At 44.0% G+C, this 23108-nt stretch overlaps 1 protein-coding gene and 1 long non-coding RNA gene across 4 annotated transcripts; both read left to right on the top strand.

The window, feature by feature from the left end:
• Positions 1 to 3119: 3119 nt before the first annotated feature.
• On the top strand, positions 3120 to 5307 carry LOC306778946. Of its 2 annotated transcripts, none has more exons than XR_013772085.1 (6): positions 3120 to 3548; positions 3743 to 3883; positions 4310 to 4367; positions 4489 to 4617; positions 4789 to 4884; positions 5225 to 5307. It is a non-coding gene; the product is annotated as an uncharacterized lncRNA (long non-coding RNA). The 2 variants fall into 2 exon arrangements; XR_013772086.1 differs by having other exon boundaries at positions 4489 to 4679.
• Positions 5308 to 8391: 3084 nt separating this feature from the next.
• LOC306783235 (BTB/POZ domain-containing protein 10-like) lies at positions 8392 to 22906 on the top strand. Of its 2 annotated transcripts, none has more exons than XM_079276805.1 (8): positions 8392 to 8555; positions 13714 to 13952; positions 14071 to 14392; positions 15069 to 15171; positions 17847 to 17967; positions 20075 to 20272; positions 20989 to 21099; positions 21859 to 22906. In XM_079276805.1, the coding sequence occupies exons 2-8, from the start codon at positions 13760 to 13762 to the stop codon at positions 22308 to 22310; spliced, it is 1500 nt and encodes a 499-aa protein (XP_079132931.1). In that variant the 5' UTR covers positions 8392 to 8555; positions 13714 to 13759; the 3' UTR covers positions 22311 to 22906. The 2 variants fall into 2 exon arrangements, with proteins under 2 accessions (XP_079132931.1, XP_079132930.1); XM_079276804.1 differs by lacking the exon at positions 8392 to 8555 and adding an exon at positions 11092 to 11303.
• The last annotated feature ends 202 nt before the right edge of the window (positions 22907 to 23108 follow it).

The raw sequence follows: 23108 nt of genomic DNA, 5'->3' as shown, positions 1-23108 counted from the left end.
TCAAGAGGTCACACGATAACACCTGAGGCACCAAGGACACGCCCCTTCAAGTACGATCCCCTCACCTAAACCTGAGGCTGTATGTATATACTGCCTCGCTTCCTTCTTTTCTTCTGTGTTGTGTGTGTGTCCTGTGAGTGATTTCCTCACTTAATATGTGCTTTCCTTACTATCTATGTTTCTCTCAAACTCTCATCATCCCCTCATTAGCTCTGCAGATGAACAACTAGACGGCTAGATACTTATACTTTATTTATGTCTCAATAAAACAATATGGATATCGGCCAATATTGGCTGATTGCAGATATATTGCTATCATTTTTACTGTGTTGGCCTATTAAATAAATTGCTGTACAGAAAACATTACAAAGTGTGGTCACTGCTCTCTAAAAATACGATTTAAAGGACACTTTATCAAAAATGCTTTGTTATACTGTATATTAATGTGAAAAATGACTATCGGACAACATATTGTACCATTAAACTTTGAAATGTTTATGGTATTGGCCACAAAAAGAATCCTTTAACACTTAATCTAGATACCACCGTGGCTGCAAGGGAGTCACAATTCTTCAGAGATTCCCAAATTGACACGCATGCATGCATACACCTTTCATGACCAAGCCAGTGACGACAATGGCATCACCCACTGACACACCTCCTGAACTCCCACTCACTCTTTGATTCAGGATGTTTTGTCTGACGTCAGGTCAGTGTAAAAGCCTTTTTTTGGGAGGCAAACTCATTAAAACAATGTTAATTCTTGAGTCAAGGTCCTATGTAACCAGGGAGACTCCCAAGTGGTCAATGAGAGTCATAAATTCATCTCATTGTTGTGAGGCAGGCTGGGAGTCAGACAAAAAAGGTCACAACAGATGTGTACTAATATATCTGGCCACTCAATAGAATTCGAGGAAAAATAACCCAGAGGCATGCAAAATTGAAAATGTCTTGGAAACAGGGTTTGTTGTGTAAAACCCCTTTTAATAAAAAACAGTTTCGTCATCCTGTGATCACTTTTATTGGGATAACTAATGTGATGATGAAACAACATAGTGAGGAGATAAAAATAACTCTTTGATATACGATTTGCTTTTAAAGTTAGGAACTTTGGTGTATGTGTGTGTTTGTGTGGGTGTGAGCAACATGCAAAGCCTTTAATTTGGTCTGGTATGACAGCAACAGCCTGAAGCCCCCCCCAGCTGGAGGTGTGACATCAACAGCAATAAGGAGGGCAGCTCATCAATGGCTGGCCCAGGGGCTATAAAAGCAGGTTGGGAGTCCAGTGCTCAGAACTGAGCTAACCCCCAAACCAGACGGCTTCACTTCCTAGGCTGTAGCACCACCAGGTATGTTCAGCTTCAGAGTTGTAGGCCGAATGCACCTCAACTCGAGTTTATTCTTTTATTCATTTCAATATTATTTTCATGATATTTGAGTGTTCAAGTTAGGAGTTTCAACAATAAAAACAAACGAACTTACATTTTACAAAAACATTTAACTGATTAATTTATTCCACACTTATTTTAACACAAAGACATTTCAAATTCAGTTATTTAGTGTTTCTTTGCAATATAGTTTAAGTCATGAAAGTTTTTCAAATGATTTTGATGAAATTCTTTTCTTTAACAGATCATCAAGGTCAACATGCGCAATCTGGACTATAAAAACGTGTTAATTTCGCTCTGCATTGTACACCTCTTCACTCTCAGTGGTGGGCGCCCCCTAAGGTAACCCTCCCCTCCTTCGCCTCTATTCATCAATAAAGATCACCTTCACTGCTACATGTTAATTACACGTCATGCTCCTGTGTACAGGAAAAGGACGGTCAGTGAGGTCCAGCTCATGCACAACCTCGGGGAGCTCAAGCAGGTGCAGGAGCGTCGGCAGTGGCTGCAGATGAGGCTCCAGCTCCAGGGCGCCCACACCGGACCGACATGGGGGAGTATCGGGGAGGCCGGCCGAACGAGGAGGAGACTGCGCCCCAAAGAGCTGCCTGACCTGAGCGACATGACACCAGAGGACATCCAGTTGGCTTTGACCTTATTGGAAAATCTCCTCAAGTCAAAGCAGTCCTGATTTTGGTTGCTTTTATTTCATCTTCGACGTTCGCAGCAACATTTCCAACATCCTCTCACGGCATTTTAGGCCACTTTCTCTTTTTGTCCATTTCATTTATTTAGTTTGAAACTAGTTGTCTGAATGGGTCCGGCTTTTATTAGGATGTACTTTTATTTTATTTATTTTACATTATCTATGTTATTTACTTGCTTTTTATTTATCAAATTGTTATTTATGAAACTGCGAAAGGCAAGTTTCCCCGTTGTGTATATGCACTTTTATTTAACAGGTGGTGGTGTAAACCACTCGTAAAGCGACTTACTTCATCAAACTGAAGGCGATAAAGAGTTGGACCAACAATGTTTTGTATATTTTTAATTTTATTATATGTATGTTTTAGGCGTGTGTAAAATGAAAATACAAAAAAAAAGATTTGAATTGCTTTTTAAAATGTTGTTTGAATTGGTTATTTGTACATTCAGAAATGTAGGCTGGCTGTTCTCTACAGTTATACTAAAATAGATTATTCTGTATGTCCTGTTTATGGTGTGCACTCGGGGAGGGTTGGAGAAAGGGCAAGCTCAAATCGTGGCAGCGGCAGCTAGTACAGGCACTTCCGGTTGCAAGCTCAGCTGCCACGACTTTCCGTGGCAGCTGGGCCTGCAACAGGAAGTTGTCCGTGGCAGCTGGGCCTGCAACAGGAAGTGATTGCCACTGTTTGCGACTGGTACCACTAGCATCTTGTGGCAGCTGCCAGTGTTTCGGAGCGGATTCCGCCGTAGTTTAGCCTTTATTTGTCGTTATTTGACATTATGTGACAATACATTAAGGTCATTGAAGGCATGATGAAGGCATGACTGTTGGTAGTTGTAATTAGTTTATTAAAAAAAGTCCGAATTATCATGGTATGGCCACTCGTTTTTGTCAACAAGCTAATTGCGGGCTAACTTCCCTTGAAACCTGTTACCCATGGCAACGATAAACACTTTCACGCTGCAGACTAAAGGAATGCAAATTATAAATATGGATGGATATGCAATGTACTGTTTAGAGTGATAGCAATCCATATAACATGTTGACTTGGATATATATACGCAGTATATAGATATATATACAGTATGTAACAAGTTGTTGCGACAGTTAACACCGTTGTGTGGTACCTGCCACTACTTTTCGCGACAGTTTTCACTGTTTGCGACTGGTACCACTAGCATCTTGTGGCAGCTGCCACTGTTTCGGAACGGATTCCGCCGTAGTTTAGCCTTTATTTGTCGTTATTTGACATTATGTGACAATACATTAAGGTCATTGAAGGCATGATGAAGGCATGACTGTTGGTAGTTGTAATTAGTTTATTAAAAAAAGGCCGAATTATCATGGTATGGCCACTCGTTTTTGTCAACAAGCTAATTGCGGGCTAACTTCAATTGATACTTGTTGCCCAAAAAAAAGTCATGTTTGTTCCAGCGAGCAACTGGGACAACCAGGTATGTGCAACATGAGTGGCAACTCAACTCTATTTTATTTATATAGCACTTCACACACAACACAGTGAAAAGTTCAGTTTTATGTAAGTAACTTATGATTCGAGGGAAAATACATTTTGGAATATTTGCAATTGACGAACCTGATGAAATGATTGTGGAATATTGGAAGTTGTCCCACCTCTGTTTTTTCATAGGGTTTTCCATGACCACATAAAGAACTACCAATGGGTTCAATGCTCAACTTGCAAAAATTGGCTGCATTTTGAGTGTGCTGGTGTGGAAGGTGACTGGACATCAAAGGATTTCTTTTGTGGATGCAACATTGTCCCAGATGTGTAAGAATCATCTCATTCATTCGTTGATTGATATAAAAGTGACAATTGTTTTAGTTGTGTTTGATATAAATTAGGGAAGAATTTCCCTTAGTATCTCCAATAATTTTCAGTTTTATGTTCTATATTAAAGTGTCATATATTTAACATAATTCATGGGTCACTGGAGTTAACACATAATAACATTGTAAAATTAACAAATAAATAAATAGACAACGTAAAAAAGACTGTTAATGACAAATAAATATACGATTACCCAAACAACATTCATAGCCTTTAGCGATTTACAGTATATACTGGCAACAAGCTAGTTATATATACAGTATAACCAATGTAAAATTTGATACATGGTAATTAAAGGTGTATGTTGTAAAACTACAACATGTAAAGATTTTCGTCAAATTCAGGCAATGCTTCTGTCTTAAACAGAGACAACATCTTGGAGTCTGTTAAAGCAGAAGAAATTCTTCAGGATGAAGAAATAAAGGTAATAACATACATTGTACATTTTCTCCAGTGAGCTGTACAAAGGTTTTTCACATAAAAATGGTATTCACTAATTATACATAACACTGAATCTACAACTACATATACATCTTATATTTCAGGACTTGGAAAGAAATCTGCAGAGTGGGCATTTTCTCTCCAACAGAATGTATCTGTGGAAACACAGAGGATTGGATGCAGCCCTGCGAAAATATCACAGTGAACATTTCACTTTATTCAGTGACATGAAGGTAGAGTGTGCTGTTTTTGTCTTATTTGTACACACAGCATTTTAGGCAGAGGAGGGGAAAAGGTAGGACTAGATTGATAGAGAAATGTTACCGTGACATTTTCTTGTTCTCCTCTTTCAGGATGGTATACAAAAAGTGTTTTATTAGTTTCTTATTTACTTGTTTTCCCAGACAGAACAGATTATCCAACGTCTGGAAAGACTACTGTCAGTGCCTGGAACTGTAGCTGAGAAGCAGCTATTCATCACAGAGGTCATTTTGCCAGAGGTGAGCTATTGAGGATGTGTACCAAATTAACAATTACCGGTAGTTTAAGAATTACGTTTACAGCAGAAGATTAGTGAGTTATTAATGGCATAGGCCTCCGAGAGATACAAGTGTCAATAGACATTTGAGAACACCATTTGGAGAATATAAACCAAAACTACAACTGGAAGAATAACTTAGTATCAATGTGCTAACTTAATTGGGTAACCTGGTACAGGTAAGTATCAATTTAAATGAAATATAAATGTATGTATGTAATGACTGACAATTAACATTTGGTAAAAACTGTCAAATTGATTTAACATACTTTATAATTATTATTATCGATACATTTTTGTAGGTTGTGATTCAGTGGTTGCAAAAGACCAGCAACATGTGCAGATACCAGGCAGAGTCTGTGCTGCTGGAGAACACATATAAAGAGAAACGGTAGACGACATGACTTGTGTTTGAATTGTGGGTGAGCATGCATATGTGTAACATCACGAAATCCATTATGCTAATCCTGGCTAAGAGTGGTTTTGCATGTGAAGTTGACATAACTGTAATGACTGAATGTGGCAGTGGTTCATTTACAGATAATATATATTTTTTCAGTGCTCCAGAGTTGTCAACAAGTGACAGAGAAAGCACAGAAGAGGTAAGAAATGTTAAAATCTTTGCAGTCAGAGACACAGATGCTGGTGCGTAGTTTGATTTACAGTGGCTTTATTTCTGCATTAAACAACAAAGCAGAGTATATTTGATTTACCGTAATCCACAAGACAAATTCTATTTTTTGCTGAAATAACTTTTAACGGATTCATGTGCTCAAGGGCGACACCTGATGGCGGAAACCATGCAGCACATTCACAAACATCAGAACTTCATATTATGTATTGCATGCATGTACAGGAATAAAAATTAAGCTGAATATAAACCGATTAGATGAATGAAGTAGAATCCAAAAATAAGAAATAATAGATTTTGGGCTGCCTGATAAACAATAAAAAAAATGGATTAGCATGAAATACTAAAACTGTAAATATAAATGAATGTCATTTAGCCTTTCACATAAGATCCATCATGAAGGTATTGTCTGTTGCATGATCATAAGACAATATATTACATTACAGTCATTACAGCAATTTTGGGGTTAAGTGTCTTGCTCAAGGACACATTGACATGCGACTAGCAGAACCAGAGCCAGGGATTGAACCGCCGACCCTCTGATTGAAAGATGGCCCTGCTATCCCCTTAGCCACAGTCGCCCTATATAGAATCACTTCACTACTTAAATTAAGCAGCTTTTGTGAACTCACAGGATATCTAATAAGATTGGTGCTTAATTATGTGCATGGATTAAGCTCTGGCTAGAATTGGTTTGCAACTATTTATTGTCAGCATTAATTTACATAAATAAATACAGGTAAATCTTATTATATACTGCCATTCAATTTGAAAGGCTCTCGATGGAACCCATCCAGCATTACTGTTTGTTCTTTGTTGCTTATTTCTCTAAATAGAGATTTGACTTTTAGATGTTGAATGACACATATGTTGACAAAGACAACATTTGTTGTTACAAAACATCTATTTGTTAATTAGGTACTGTAAATGCTGTACAAGTTTGAAGTATTAGTTGGTTACAACACCAATATACAATAAATACTTTGAGTACACTTTATTCTTTACTGCAGGTAAATGTTCTTCTGAGAGACAGCCTGGCTGCAGCTGACTGGTGTCTCAAGACACAATTTGATGGAGGGTTTAAAGTTCCCGCTGTCCTTTCCATGGATGAAAAGGAACAACAGGAAGCCCTCCAGGAGCTGCACAACTGTGATGACCCGAGTGAAGAGTCTCCAGCAGAGCTTTTCACTTTTGTTTTTGACAAACAGAAGGACTATAACAAATTCTGCACAGAGCTTATTGATAAAAACAATTTGAAAGTGTTTTCGAGGTTTGAGGAGAAATAATTATTCTACATGTGCTTTACAAGTATTGTAACTCACTAATCTGTCACTGTCAATGTATGTTCGTTTAAATGTCTGTATTTTGTTGTGTTATTATTGACAATACGTCAAATTGTTATTGTTTGTTCAATACATTTTTTTTTAAATAAACCATCGACCAAACAGCCGTGTCACCTTTCCCAAAACTTGTGACAACCCACACGTTATATGGATTGCGGTCAACGGAAAGGAAGTGGCAGTAGCGGGTCATTTGTAGGTCATCTAAACTGGATATAGATGTTTGGGGTCTATATCTGTGATTGGTCATCTGTGGTTTACAATAGCTGGAATGATGTAGATCAAGCTTCATGTGATCAGGTTCTTCTTACTGCCTCCCCCAAACTACTGTCCTGTTGAGACAGACAGGACAAACAGAGAAAAAAAGTTGTACACAAATTGTATTAATATATCCATACATAAAAATATATTGATATAGATACATACATACACATACTGTATATATATATCCAAGTCAATAGGTTATATGGATTGCTATCACTCTAAACAGTACAATGCATATCCATCCATATTTATAATTTGCATTCCTTTAGTCTGCAGCGTGAAAGTGTTTATCGTTGCCATGGGTAACAGGTTTCAAGGGAAGTTAGCCCGCAATTAGCTTGTTGACAAAAACGAGTGGCCATACCATGATAATTCGGCCTTTTTTTAATAAACTAATTACAACTACCAACAGTCATGCCTTCATCATGCCTTCAATGACCTTAATGTATTGTCACATAATGTCAAATAACGACAAATAAAGGCTAAACTACGGCGGAATCCGTTCCGAAACAGTGGCAGCTGCCACAAGATGCTAGTGGTACCAGTCGCAAACAGTGAAAACTGTCGCGAAAAGTAGTGGCAGGTACCACACAACGGTGTTAACTGTCGCAACAACTTGTTGCATACTGTATATATATCTATATACTGCGTATATATATCCAAGTCAACATGTTATATGGATTGCTATCACTCTAAACAGTACATTGCATATCCATCCATATTTACAACCTGTATTCCTTTAGTCTGCAGCGTGAAAGTGTTTATCGTTGCCATGGGTAACAGGTTTCAAGTGAAGTTAGCCCGCAATTAGCTTGTTGACAAAAACGAGTGGCCATACCATGATAATTCGGCCTTTTTTTAATAAACTAATTACAACTACCAACAGTCATGCCTTCAATGACCTTAATGTATTGTCATATAATGTCAAATAACGAAAAAATAAAGGCTAAACTACGGCGGAATCCGCTCCGAAATGCTGGCAGCTGCCACAAGATGCTAGTGGCAGCTGTCACATACAGTGGCAATCACTTCCTGTTGCAGGCCCAGCTGCCACGGACAACTTCCTGTTGCAGGCCCAGCTGCCACGGAAAGTCGTGGCAACTGAGCTTGCAACAGGAAGTGCCTGTACTAGCTGCCGCTGCCACGATTTGAGCCAGCTCCTACTGGAGGGTTGTCCCTTAGAATGTGCGATAGTCTCGCGTTATGATTCAAGCGAACTCCGCTTTCCAAAATCAAAACAAGGGGTCCACCGCCTGGTGTAGCGGTAACTAACGCCAGCGCGTGAAGCTGGGGGGCTTCCAGGAATACGGGTCTGTTGTCCAACACGTATTGAGGCGGTCGCATAGCGGACTCTCGCAGCTCCTGGACTAAACATCACTCAGCATGTAACGCGAGGAGGTAAAGAAGAGTTGTTTCAAAATGGAGCCGGCTGGCTAACGTTAGCTTCGCCTATCGGTTACCAGACGGACCAGAAAGTCTCAAATCCTCTGAGCCACGTTAACGTTGTTGTTTGTTGAGTGACGTATTGCTTTATACAACATTAAACATACAAATCACATTAAACGCAAGAACGGCATTGAGTTTTATTCGGTAGGCAAACGCCATCAGAATATCGCAATTGAGAATTGATGTACGAGACAGAAAAAGTGTGTCCAGTTATTTCTTTTATCTGTTCAACGTTACTACTGAGATATGTAACGTGAGGGCTACACGGTAACGTTAGTCCAGACAATATGACCAGAGTTTGTCTAGCACGAGGAACCATCGAGAAACAGAAGCTCCTCGCGCTAGCGTTACATGTCTGAATCTCTGTCTCGTGTTTCTCTTCATGTAGCTTAGCGAACATGAACGAATGCTGGGCTTTATGAAGTTACCGTAACACCATGCTGAGAACAAGCTCTTTGAACACGAGTCTACTTGTAACGTTGTCTGCACATGCATTCATTTTACAAAGCACTGTATAAATGAGACGTGTGCAGTTCTTATAGGTCCATTTCCATGCCGTGACCATCATTTCCATATTGTTTGAGTCGCTCAAACAGCACAGCCAGAGCTCTGGTTGTCAGTGGATGGACTGGTGTCGTACAGACAGATGTTCCGATGGTTAATCCCACACTGTGCATCATCCGTTATTACTCTGATATATAAGTATGGTAGAGCTGGAGGTGACCTGTTGATGGCGCCATCTGGATCATCCCATGTAGAGGGAGTTAAGGGACCTGGCGAAAGAGACTAAAAAAACCTGAATTAACAAGTGAGGTTATGGTATTTGTCCAGATTTGTTACTGTACTTGAAATAATTGGGAAAGCAGTGTTATTTGGGAATGATGGCAATGTGCCTCTTACGTCCAAGCCTGGAAGAGTTTCATGTAGTATTTAGTGTAAAAGTGTCGGCTACATGGAGCCAAAAGGGTAAAATACGCTCCGAATCAACCAAAGTGATGAATGATACATTTAGTCTTGTCAAGTTATCTTCCATATGTAGGACATTTGCAGAGTAGCAGTTAATGAAAATCTTAAATCTTGTTCTCCAACAATGCTAATTCAATGTACATATAAGAAAATCATGCAAGTGAAAAAATGACAAAGTAGTGCAGAAGTTAAAATCTTATTGCAAAATGAATAAACTGAATGTAAATAGGGATTTAGTAAAGGTAATTATAAGTAATATATGTAAACAGGTTGTAAAAGTAAATAAACACGGAGTGAAAATGTCAAGAGGATGAACTCGAGTTCAAAAGTCTTCTGGCCTGTGGGATGAAACTGTTCCTGGTGGTGCAGGACCGGATGCTGCCGACTGTCTGCCGGACAGCACTTCTGTCTCTTCCTGTTGTCCACAATCAGCTCCTTTGCTGATGTTGAGATGGAGGTTGTTCTCCTGGCACCAGCTGTCAGGACTCTCACCTCCTCTCTGGAGGTCGTCTCATCACCGTCATGAAGCAGACTTCATGATGTGTGTTGGAGCTGTGGGGGGCCATGCAGTCATAAGTGAACAGGGAGTACAAGAAAGGGCTGCGGGGCCCTGGTCTTGAGAGTCAGGCTGGAGGATGTGGTGGTGTCTAACACAGCCTGAGGTCTGCCCATCAGGAAGCTCAGGATCAGTCAAGGTGGTGTTTAGTCCCAGATATCTGAGCTTGATTTAGTGAGCGGTAGAACATTTGTAATTTTATCCTTTTGAAGGACCTGCTCACATCTGCCCTGGATCTCATTCGTGGGCAGGGATCCTGGTCCTTTTGTACCTGCTCAGCCAGGAAGCTGTTCTCACAGTGTTCAGTTCATCTGGGAGAGATGCAGACATTATCTCAGCATCTACTGCTATCATGACTCTTGATAATAACTAAAACACTTAATAACATAACTGAGAGAGAGTTATGTAATAATATGACATGTGTTGATGGCATATTACATGCTGAAGGATCAGAGGAGACAGGTGGAACATTTGTGAAGTCAGTGATCTTACTTTAGTCTACTTTAATACATCTGTGATTACTGGTAGCCTTCTGTTAATCTGGATGTAAGACAAATGTCAAATAAATATTTGTATCTATTACATAACGAATGCTATATGTTGCGGTTACTCTACCTAATGCACTGTTTCCTTTTCCGAAACATTTTGTCCGACTGTGTGGAATATGAAGAGGTGTTTAGTAGTAGACTACAATATTTTTGATAATTTTTGTTTCGTTTATTATTATTATTCTTTTTTTGTGAGACACCTCTCTAAACAAATCCCGCTGTAGGATGTGTTTTGCTGTAATTAACGACCAACGTCAGTGAATTGCATCACCAGCGAACGGAGAACTCAGAAGTGGGAGTTTACAGGGAGCACGTGAAGGCAGCATCGCTGTGATTCAGTGGAGCACGCGGCCATTCACAGTCCCAGGTCCCTCCGGTGAATCTCAACGACGAGCCGGTACGCGGACGCATTGAACGCTCTCGGTCGCATCGGTGGATTTTTAGCAGCGAGTTAAAATCCCAGTTTGCGTGTGTGAAACGATGCTGGTGAAGTCGGGAAGTAATGAGCGAGGATGCTGAAGCTGCCGGAGAGCCCGCTTTGTTCTTCGGCTCGCGGGGCTTCTGTGCCGCGGTCATCCCGCAGCTCATCCCCTGCTGCTTTGTCTTCACTTGGCCCTCCGATACAGACCGGTAGGTGACCGCGAGCTTTTAGCTCCGTCATTGTGATGTTAGCGCCGATTATTATTCTAGTGCCCTACAAAGAAACCCGCTGACCGTGTGGTCCTGGATGGGACTCGTCTGACTCTGGTACTCATTGGAGAATCGGCTTAATAGTGATCTCAGGATATTTATTAATGGCAAAGATGTGAGATATCCCCACGCTATTCCTTAAGATGTAAACAAAGACAGGATGATCTTCATATGTGTAATATTTCATATCCAGTGTTGAGCAGTGCAGAGCGGCTCCTCTGCCCTTGCCCGTCAGTGTGTTGGTGTCAGAAGCCCCTAAATAATAGATGGGACCCTCACCCCTCGGGGCTCTCACTTCATGCTTTTAATAGACTGCCAGGACGCCTTGCATCTTTATCCGACTTAATGTGTCTTAGACGTGTTGTTGCACGTCACTTGTATCTCACACGTGCACCCGGAGCTTCTGGAAGCACCTCAGCAGAAAAATATGGAAATTGTGATATGTGTGTTGGGGCAGTAACGGGAAATTGGACAATTGAAATATTACCCCCCTCTTGTTCTCTCTGGCTGTGTGAGATCGAGTCTGCTGTAAATGTGCAAGATGAGCTGCCTGCCCTGAGTGAAATGCTGCCTCCTCAGTTCCTTTGTTCCTCTGCCCTGCTGCTCTGTTTGGCTGGAAGACCCACTTCTGTGTTTATGATGACATTTCTGCCAGCCATTTAAATCCCATTGGAGATAAAAGATGGATTTATGCCCTTGTGAGGCACTAGGGTAAATACATGCATATTACAATCAGTCTCCTCTCAGCCAGATTACTTCATTGTGTCAATGTTCTCTTCAGTAAAACGCAATACCTGTGGTATAATGAGTACCGGTAATACTCTTCTGAGCCTATCTCTTAAAAACCTTCAATGCTGTTGTTTCACGTTTTCACTGATGGGTAGTGTCTGGTATAGTGTGTGTGTGTGTGTGTGCGAGTGCGTACACATTTCTTCCTCTCCTCAGCTGCTATGGTGACCCTTGTCTTCAAGGACATTGCCAGTCTGCTGCTGTGCTGTGAAGCTGACATATTATACATACTCTGCTTTCTGAAATGTTCAAAAGCTAAAGGTCAACCTGTTGTTGTCTCTAAGTGACCAGTGGAAACAAAATCTAAAATAAATTGTTCCGGTACTGAGGGAGACCGCTGTAACCAGCTGCTCAACGAGCGGCAAGGTCCGCTGTGCAGCATCAATGTAATGTTACGTTCACTAGACGAGCCTGTTGTTTAGATGGTTATTAAAAGTGTCCGTCAACATTATGGAAAGAATCTCATTGGTTGAGTTTTGAAAGGTCAGGGGCAACCGAGGAGATGTTGTGCTATGTCTCAGTCTACCTGTCCAATCAGCCGCTCAGTCAGATCCAGATGTTCAGGCGTCTCTAGCAGCAGCCCACTGGGCATGGTGCATCTGAAACAAAACACGAAAGTTGATTCAATAATGAGCAGCTCACGGCAGGAACTGATGATATGCACTTGATGTATTTGGTGTAACATGCGATATAAAGCCTCCGTGCCTCGGTGATCCGTCGGTCAGGGCTTCACTCTTTGAGATGATCTGCCTTCCCTGCTCTCTGGTTCATGGTGCGCTACAGTAGAGTCATCATCATATTTCATATTTCACAGCAGCTCTCTTCAGCATGGCACCTGGATGCCAGATGAGTGGACTGCAGACTTTTCACAGGCTCTGCACTCTAAAAGCAAACCCTTTGCCCTGAGCCATTCTGCACAGCTCTGTGTGTGAGCGTGCTCTACACTTCACCGTCCAGTCCTCTATTGTATAATGACAATAATAAATCCTTGAATGCGCGTGCCTAGAGAGGTTCTAATCTCTCTCATTGTTGCATGAACTCATGCATCAGTGCTTTGGTTTCTGTAGGATCAGCAGTGTCATCCCACTTGGACTGGAAGTTGTGACCCTGTCAAACTCTTATGAAAGTTTGGACTATTCATAATTCTCTTCCATGTCCACCATAACATCAACATCGGCAACAGTAACTTCATCAAACAAATTGTGTCAAAATAGTCCCAAGGCTCCAGACTGTCTGCGACCCAAACATCAGCGTATACGACCCTAAAAGTCTCAAGAGTCACCTTGACTAGCGAGCGTGTGGACGGTCGGGCCGTCTGGTGGGACCAACGGGGAAACCTGTGAGTAGTGGAAAAGTAAAATCATAAAATAATTAGTGTGGTCGTTGCGTACCTCTGGGTCATCTCCTATCCTTAAAACACTCTGCACCAGATCTCTTTGCTGTAGAACAGTAGAACAATTTGAACCAAGCATCGGCCACAATATTCAGCATAAAGCAGTGCAACCTGACTTTAAGTTCATGTTCATAACAGTTCCTCTGTGTGCTGTCATCTCTCCATCAGTGAGCGGCAGTGTGGTTTGTCAGTACTGGAGCAGCAGCTTGGCACCATGAGTCTGTACGGTGGCGGTGCTGCCGGTGGCGGTGCTGCCGGTGGTGGGGCCAGAGAAAGAGGAGGAGCCGAACATTACCGGGACCAACGGAGGCGCTCTAGCGACCGCTCACGTGACTCCTCCCACGAGAGAGGGGAGAGCCAGCTGACGCCCTGCATCAGGAATGTCACTTCTCCCACTCGCCAGCATGGTGAGGAGAAAAGAAAGAAGACATGTTATTGTCTAAATTACACAGCCCAGAGTCTGCCAACAGCTTCCATGTGTGTGTTTGACTGGAAGCTCCACTGGTGTCCTCTTCTCTCCCACAGACCGCGAACGTGGCGATGGAGGCTCGTCCTCCAGGTCCTCCAGTCCTCGTCCTCCCAGGGTTTCTATCCCCTATTCTCACTTTGGTGGGGCCCTGATCGGGGGACACATTCCTCGGCCCCTGGGTCCTCCTGGAGCAGACCACCACTCGAAGATGCCGTGCCCCGGACCGTGCAATATGATCTATGTGTATGACCTCAGCGGTAAAGAGGGGCATTGCAGTGGGCTGAGGCTGGGAGAGAGAATTACGCTCATCGTGGACAATACCAGATTTGTGGTGGACCCTGCCATCTTCACAGCTCAACCAAACACCATGCTGGGCAGGTAATGTCTGAGACAATGATTTCACTAAACAATTACTTGGGATGACATAGAATGCATAAAAGTATGTGAAGAATAAAATGGTGAACAGTCTCCGATGAGTCTGAACGGTGAGTTTGCTTTTGCTCCTTCCACTAAGTTCTATTCCCAGAATCAAGGCGGTCTTGTATTCCTGTATTGAGGAAGAACAGCCTCCTCCTCTTTCATCCTCTCCTCTCGTGTCCCGTAGCATTCCAGGTGGCTGGTTAAGCTTCACCTGGTGGCTCACACTCTATAATGCCATTCTGATGCTGCCAGTTGTCTCGTCAATGGTGGAGAGCTTGTTTTAGTCACACCGAGGCGACCAAACACACGTTACAATAAAACAGCACATGGTATTTTTTTACTGTTTACTGTTTAAGTAACAATTAGTTGATGCTTAACAAGTCACATAACACCTTTCTATGATGGCTAAACCATAAAGCAGGTGAGCTTATTTGACCAGGATTACATCCATTGACATTGTTATTACGTTGGAAGTATGAAAGCCACAATTTTAATGTCTTCAACGTCTTTAATGTGCATAACATGTCAGAACATAAAACAAGCAGCAGCAATACAAATACAAATACATGACCAACCACCGTCCTTTGGATCTGTTCTACCACCTGTGACCACACCTGTCTGTTGTTTGTTTCAGGATGTTCGGTTCCGGGCGGGACAACAACTTTACGCGACCCAATGAGAAAGGGGAGTTTGAGGTGGCCGACGGCATCAGCTCCACCGTCTTCAGAGCCATTCTGGTGAGTTGAGTTGTTGATTGGAACAGCTCTATACACTCTCTATGGACACTGTATGCTTTTTCTACATTTCTTCCCCATTCTATTTTCCTTCTTCTTGTTCCCAGTGAGTTCAGAACCCTCCTGAGACTGCAGCTAGTTCTCCCACCCATCTCGCTGCACAAGATGCATCTCACTAACGAGCACCTCTACTTCTCTGTTCTTGTTCCCTCTCTACCCCTCCGCCCCACTGCTCCATCAGTACTGCTTGTACTGACGGGGGAGGGGCCTTGCCTCGTGTGTTAATCACCGTCTGGGCTTTTAAGATCTGGGCCATAATTACCAAGAACACTTTTGGCATCATGTGCATTTTTCTACCAGACGGTTTTTATTTTTTTCTCTTCAGTTATATCATTAGACTTCCAAGTTTGAAAATGAGATGTATTTCTTCTGTCCTGTTGGGCATCAGTCGTATATGATGATAAATATAGTCACCCCAGAACCATGTTAATAGAAAGAACACAAAGATTCCCAAAATAGCTTTTTATTCTCAGAAACGATGGAGGTAGTGTGTCTGATGAGAGTATGTGCAAAGTCCATCATGGACTAAAACACTTTTTTCCTCTCTGTCCCGATGTCTACTTCAGACTGTCCCAGGCTATGCTCATTACATTTTCTATTTCATTCAAAATTGTGCGGCTGATTGACAAATGAATCACCGATCAACCATCTGATGTTTAAATACGATGACTGAGATACCACTGTGCTGGTTCACATGTGCATGTGATGAGTTCATGCTAATAGCCGTGTGTAGTGGTCACATTTAACCAGCTGTGCGTCTGGTGTGTGCTGCTCCTCTCTGCAGCCTCTCTGGGACATTTCTCCTCACAAAGCTGCTTTACTTCTCATACTCACTTTGTTTGAGCTTTGAACTAGCTGACACACTAGCGTTAACGCGTAGCTTACTAGCGACACAGCAACATTAGCTGCTACTGCATTGGAATAGGTGCTAATATCAGTATCAGATGCTAGTGAACTAATAACGCCCCAAAATCACAAATGTGCCTCAGAGGGCTTTACAATCTGTACACATACAACATCTTGTGACCCGGGACCCTCACATCGGAACAGGAACAACTCTCCAGAACCCTCAACAGGGAGAAAAAAAGGAATAAACCTCGGGAGAGCAACAGAGGAGGATCCTCTATCAGGATGGACAGAAGTGTGATAGATGTCATGTGTACACCACATTCAATGCATATGACAGAATTATACTTTTAATGATGACAGTAATAGCACTAATAATAACACAATAATAAGAGAAAAAGTATGACTTCTATCAATAACAGCAGCAGTGGATATAATATAATAATAATAATAATAATTATAATAATATTGAAACTAAAAACAGTTATAGTAATAGTAATGTGACTAATAATCATACTGATAGTAGTAGTGGGTGTCAGGAAGGACCAGAGTCCAGATACAACCACGATCCATGGAAACCTGTGAGGAGAGAAAGCACAAAGACTCCGAGGAAGAAGCAAAGTTAGTAATGAGCATTAATGAGATATGAATTCATACAGAAGGAGAGAGAAGAGGAGAGAGGAGCTCAGTGTATCCTAGGAAGTCCCTCAGCAGTCTAGTCCTATAGCAGCTTATCTAGGGGCTGATCCAAGGCAAACCTGAGTCAGCCCTAACTATAGACCCGAGCCGGCCCTAACTATAGACCCGAGCCGGCCCTAACTATAGACCCGAGCCGGCCCTAACTATAGACCCGAGCCGGCCCTAACTATAGACCCGAGCCGGCCCTAACTATAGACCCGAGCCGGCCCTAACTATAGACCCGAGCCGGCCCTAACTATATAGACCCGAGCCGGCCCTAACTATAGACCCGAGCCGGCCCTAACTATATAGACCCGAGCCGGCCCTAACTATAGACCCGAGCCGGCCCTAACTATAGACCCGAGCCGGCCCTAACTATATAAACCCGAGCCGGCCCTAACTATATAAACCCGAGCCGGCCCTAACTATATAAACCCGAGCCGGCCCTAACTATATAAACCCGAGCCGGCCCTAACTATATAAACCCGAGCCGGCCCTAACTATATAAACCCGAGCCGGCCCTAACTATATAAACCCGAGCCGGCCCTAACTATATAAACCCGAGCCGGCCCTAACTATATAAACCCGAGCCGGCCCTAACTATATAAACCCGAGCCGGCCTTAACTATATAAACCTTACTATTTACCATTCCTCCAACAAACAATACTCCTGAAAACATTATATGCGAACACTCCATCCATCCATCTGCTGCAGCCATGGAGAGAGTCTCACACAGAGACCAGAGGGGAAGTGGAGCAGGGAGGGAAAGTGACGTTGGCGTATGCTTTCATCCCCTCGTTGCTCTCCACCCCTCCCCTTCTCTCTCGCTCTCTCTCTGTCTCTGTCTCTCTCTGTCTCTGTCTCTCTCTCTCTCTCTCTCTCTCTTGCCTGTGACGTCGCTGGTTGTTACTTTCATCACAGCTCACTCTCCATCCCTCCCTTTCCTCATACATCTCTCTCTCTCTCTCGTCCGTCTGACCGAAGCAGCATCAATAATGGCGTCTTGTTTTCCCCCCATGCTTCTGTGTGTGCGTGAACACCCTCCGCTCTGCTCGTTCCTCCGTGTGTGTGTGCGCGCTGCTGAACATGGCAGGATTACTACACGTCGGGGATAATCCGCTGCCCTGACGGCGTCTCCATTCCCGAGCTGAGGGAGGCATGTGACTACCTCTGCATCTCCTTCAACGACAGCACCGTCAAGTGCAGAGACCTCAGTGAGTACACCAAACTCGTCTAGCTGCCACTGGACTATATGTGGAGCTGCACACTGACTGCTGCTTTGGTCACAGGTCGTGTTCACCGCCTGCTAACTTCTTTTCATTTAGAATACATGAGGAATATCATGTCCACAATACAGGAGGCACTATTGTTGCTTTGTCTACAGCATGTGCTGCAGCTGCTAATGGAATGTAAACATTCATAAATGGAGACAGGCTCATCTACCTGCTTGTTGACATCAGCGTGGTTTGCTTGAATCCCATCGAGTCATATTTGACGTACCTGTGACGACAGAGTGTTCCATGGAACGGCCATGTAGTGACCGGTCAGTGTTGTGAGTGTGTGTGGGAGCCTCTCTGAGTGTGGGAGGCTGCTGTGTGTGTGTTTGGCTCTAAGTAGGTCATGATTAGCTGTGAGCTGTAATGCTTGTTATGCAGTCTCCTCTACCAACACAAAGGGCTTTTCTGGGGTTTTCCTTCTGTAGGTGTTGCTTTTCACTGAGTTTATATTGTTGATTTAAGTCTAGTTTAAATCCGTCTCTGTTCTGGATAGATCCACATGAAGGCTGTGCATATAAACCATGTTTTCCCTTTGTATATTTTAAGTTATTATATTTACACGTATTCTGTGTAACATGTCATATTTAGGTAATATCTGGTGCTGTACTGCCTGAGCCAGTGAAGAGGAAATGCATTGTTTACATCCATGTTTACTACAGTGTTCTTCTTCTTCGTCTTTTTTGGCACATTTGTCCCGTGTGAACCGGTGGAGTAGCGCTTGTATCACATGACCTGCTTGATCTGGCACATGCCTCACTAAGCGCGAACAAAACATACAAAGAATGCTCCTGCTAGTTGTCAGATCTCTACCTTGATCAAAAGGTTTAAGAAGCTCTACTGAACGTCTCTCTTTGTTTTTGCATTCATAAGTATTAAAGTATTTTACACGTTACTATGACACAGTTACCTTGTGTCATAGTAACTTTCAGTCTGTTTGAGCTCCTGTGATGGTACCCTTCACAAACATAGTCTAGTCTCGTGTACATTTTGAGGTAGAGAAAGGTGAGCCTAGTCACAGCAGAAACTCAATGTGTGTGTTCTGTAACTGTAGTTCCATCTGAAACACTAGAATGGGTGCCGCACATGGTTCAGTCCTCGGTCCAGTGCTGTTCAGTTGGCTGCCAGCTTTAATATATCATGTGGATAAAATCACCGTTCATTTAAACTCCTGCTAATGCTGAGTAGAAAGAAATACAGGATGCAGCATCTCTGATGTATTTCTTCTGTAACCACATGATATTCGTCTGAGAGTTAAAGGAGGTAATAAGAACGGTAGGGATGGATTTTCTGTCTAAGAGTGCTGTACAATATTGTCGGACTTAAATTGAACTTGGCTGTCCTCGTTGTCCTACATCCTGTCCTACGTCCTGTCCTCGTCCTACATCCTGTCCTACGTCCTGTCCTACGTCCTGTCCTCGTTGTCTTACATCCTGTCCTACGTCCTGTCCTCGTTGTCCACCATCCTGTCGTCATTGTCCTATGTTCTGTCCTCGTCCTACGTCCTGTCCTCGTTGTCCTACATCCTGTCCTACGTCCTGTCCTCGTCCTACATCCTGTCCTACGTCCTGTCCTACGTCCTGTCCTCGTTGTCCTACATCCTGTCCTCGTCCTACATCCTGTCCTACGTCCTGTCCTACATCCTGTCCTCGTTGTCCTACATCTTGTCCTTGTCCTACATCCTGTCCTACATCCTGTCCTCGTTGTCCTACATCCTGTCCTTGTCCTACATCCTGTACTCCATCCTGTCCTACGTCCTGTCCTACATCCTGTCCTTGTTGTCCTAAATCATGTCCTCGTTGTCCTACATCCTGTCCTTGTCCTACATCCTGTACTCCATCCTGTCCTACGTCCTGTCCTACATCCTGTCCTTGTTGTCCTAAATCATGTCCTCGTTGTCCTACATCCTGTCCTTGTCCTACATCCTGTACTCCATCCTGTCCTACGTCCTGTCCTACATCCTGTCCTTGTTGTCCTAAATCATGTCCTCGTTGTCCTACATCCTGTCCTTTCTCTCCTCACCAACGTCCTCTCGGTTCCCCCTCAGGTGCCCTGATGCACGAGCTGTCTAATGACGGGGCCCGCCATCAGTTCGAGTGTTACCTGGAGGAGATGGTGCTGCCTCTGATGGTGGCCAGTGCTCAGAGCGGAGAGAGGGAGTGTCACGTGGTGGTGCTGACCGATGACGACGTGGTGGACTGGGATGAGGAGTACCCTCCACAGATGGGAGAGGAGTACTCTCAGAGTAAGATACTCCATCTCTTTACACTGCCTAATTCACCCTTTAAGCCCCAAACATCAGTGCATAAGAGACACAGGTCTATTTGTTCAGAGGACAACAATACAACATATATCTATAAATATACATATTCATATATATGAACAACAAAGTCGTACAGGACAGAGACCTACCCGTCTGACGTATGCAACAGAGAACCTTGAAAAGCCTGAAGCCTTTACAACAGGACTGACCAAACCAAAGAGAACTTTTTGGTTTGTTTGGAGGGAACAGAGAGGACACCCTGGAACATGGAGATGTGTCCATTATGTAGTGGAGCAACTGGGGACACTTTAGAGGTTCAGAGGTCAAACAGAGCTTCTGTTCACACAATGATCCAAAGCATCATTTTCAGTTTAAAGGAATTTACTTTAAGGCTGCAACATAACAAAATGTGAAAAAGTGAAGGAGCCTTTTAGAGGTGACGTTAGCATGTTCACTGAAGATGGTATCTTGATGAAGGCCGCCCACATTTAGAAAACACCACTGTATGTTCTTCACCAGTCGCTGAAAATTCCTTGTGCACCATCTTCTCCGTTTATAGGATTTACAGCGTCTCAGGACGTCACTGACCTTTTTATAACACCACGCCGTATGTAGGGCGACTCTAGACCTGGTACAGACTCTTTATGTGGGGGTCTATGTGGAGGATCCATGAGTTGACTTCCTCTTTTCTTCTCCAGTCATCTACAGCACCAAACTGTACCGCTTCTTCAAGTACATCGAGAACAGAGATGTGGCCAAGTCTGTGTTGAAGGACCGAGGACTGAAGAAGATCCGACTGGGAATAGAAGGTACGTTTCTTCTGTTATCTGGCAACAGTGTTCACAGTCACACTGTCTCCTCCTGGAGTGAACACACCTTTCTGGAGTGAACACACCTTCTGTAGCTGTCTGTCTCCTCCTGTAGTGAACACACCTTCTGTAGTTGTCTGTCTCCTCCTGTAGTGAACACACCTTCTGTAGCTGTCTGTCTCCTCCTGTAGTGAACACACCTTCTGTAGCTGTCTGTCTCCTCCTGTAGTGAACACACCTTCTGTGGCTGTCTGTCTCCTCCTGTAGTGAACACACCTTCTGTAGCTGTCTGTCTCCTCCTGTAGTGAACACACCTTCTGTGGTTGTCTGTCTCCTCCTGTAGTGAACACACCTTCTGTGGCTGTCTGTCTCCTCCTGTAGTGAACACACCTTCTGTGGCTGTCTGTCTCCTCCTGTAGTGAATACACCTTCTGTAGCTGTCTGTCTCCTCCTGTAGTGAACACACCTTCTGTGGCTGTCTGTCTCCTCCTGTAGTGAACACACCTTCTGTGGCTGTCTGTCTCCTCCTGTAGTGAACACACCTTCTGTGGTTGTCTGTCTCCCCTTGTAGTGAACACACCTTCTGTGGCTGTCTGTCTCCTCCTGTAGTGAACACACCTTCTGTGGTTGTCTGTCTCCTCCTGTAGTGAACACACCTTCTGTGGCTGTCTGTCTCCTCCTGTAGTGAACACACCTTCTGTGGCTGTCTGTCTCCTCCTGTAGTGAAGATCTGTGGTGGTTCTGTCTGTCTGTCTCCAGGGTACCCAACCTACAAAGAGAAGGTGAAGCGGCGTCCTGGAGGTCGTCCAGAGGTCATCTATAACTACGTCCAGCGTCCCTTCATCCGTATGTCCTGGGAGAAGGAGGAAGGGAAGAGCCGCCATGTGGACTTCCAGTGCGTCAAGTCCAAGTCCAGCACCAACCTGGCCGCGGCCGCCGCTGACATCCCCCAGGACCAGCTGGTGGTCATGCAGCCTCCGGGGCCGCAGGTGGACGAGCTGGACACTCTGCCGCCGGGCGTCAGCGACCCCCACCAGCAGGCGCTCGGACCGGGGCCAGAGAACACCGCGGACCCCCAGTTACCGCAAGGCTACGATGGTCCCAACCAGCAGGCCCGGCACGCTCTTCACGGTCTACCCCACAGCGGCACCTACACTCAGGCCACCTACCACTACGAGCCAGACCCAGACACCCCCTCACCCTCTGCATGAGGCTGCGGAGGTCACACCAACGGCATCAAGGCCACGACACTGACACTAAACTACGAGTGGAACCATGTCATGTGACTGTAGAAGGTACAGTCCCTCCACAACACGGACGCTAGACGCAGTTCCTCTGGAAGAGAGGCTCCGAAGCACAGGCACCTGATTGGCCTTCAACAGCCAATATGCACACAGCGTTGAAGATGAAGCAACACTGGCCACTCGATGCTTTCAGTGTGAAGGCAGACTGTCTTCCCCCCCCCCCCCGAATGGCAAACCACCACTCTGCCTTCTGTTGCACCTCTGCAGCCGGTCTCAGTCAGCACTCCCTGCGTTCTTTATTTATCTGACCAAAGGACGGTTCAGTTCCATTCTGTGATCGGGTGAAAACACTATCATTCCTCTGTGTACTGATTTCAGTGCCTCTCTGTAGTCCGGCGTTACTTGGAGGCGAGTGAGTTAGCTGGGTCTGAGGCTTTTAGTTTCCCTTTGTCCTCTGAGTCCACGTCCTCGCTCTGCGTCCCGCTGACCGTCTCCCAGACTCTGCACAGGTTCCTCACCAGAGAGTCAGAGGACATGTTGGACACCATGTTTTCTAATAAATGCTGTTCACAACACCTGCCTCCTTATTTCAGTCCATCTCTAGAGGTGTCCTCCGGTGTCACATCTCTGTCTGCATCTAGATTTGTCTTCATATTTGATAGGATGGAGAACCTGTACTGGGTCCAGAGCAGACTGCTGGAGAGGAACGTTCTCACAACAACCAGGACACTGTGTATGATGACACATCAACATTTGAATAAGCAT

Source organism: Melanostigma gelatinosum, assembly GCF_949748355.1.
Source record: "Melanostigma gelatinosum genome assembly, chromosome: 1".
Lineage (NCBI taxonomy): Eukaryota > Metazoa > Chordata > Actinopteri > Perciformes > Zoarcidae > Melanostigma > Melanostigma gelatinosum.
This window is presented reverse-complemented; position numbering and strand designations above follow the sequence as displayed.

Coding starts and splice junctions, on each gene's coding strand:
- LOC306783235 (XM_079276804.1), top strand. CDS start 11,176: ATGAGCGAGGATGCTGAAGCTGCCGGAGAGCCCGCTTTGTTCTTCGGC. Junction 11,304..13,713: donor TGGCCCTCCGATACAGACCG/GTAGGTGACCGC, acceptor TCTCTCCATCAG/TGAGCGGCAGTGTGGTTTGT. Junction 17,968..20,074: donor CGTCAAGTGCAGAGACCTCA/GTGAGTACACCA, acceptor GTTCCCCCTCAG/GTGCCCTGATGCACGAGCTG.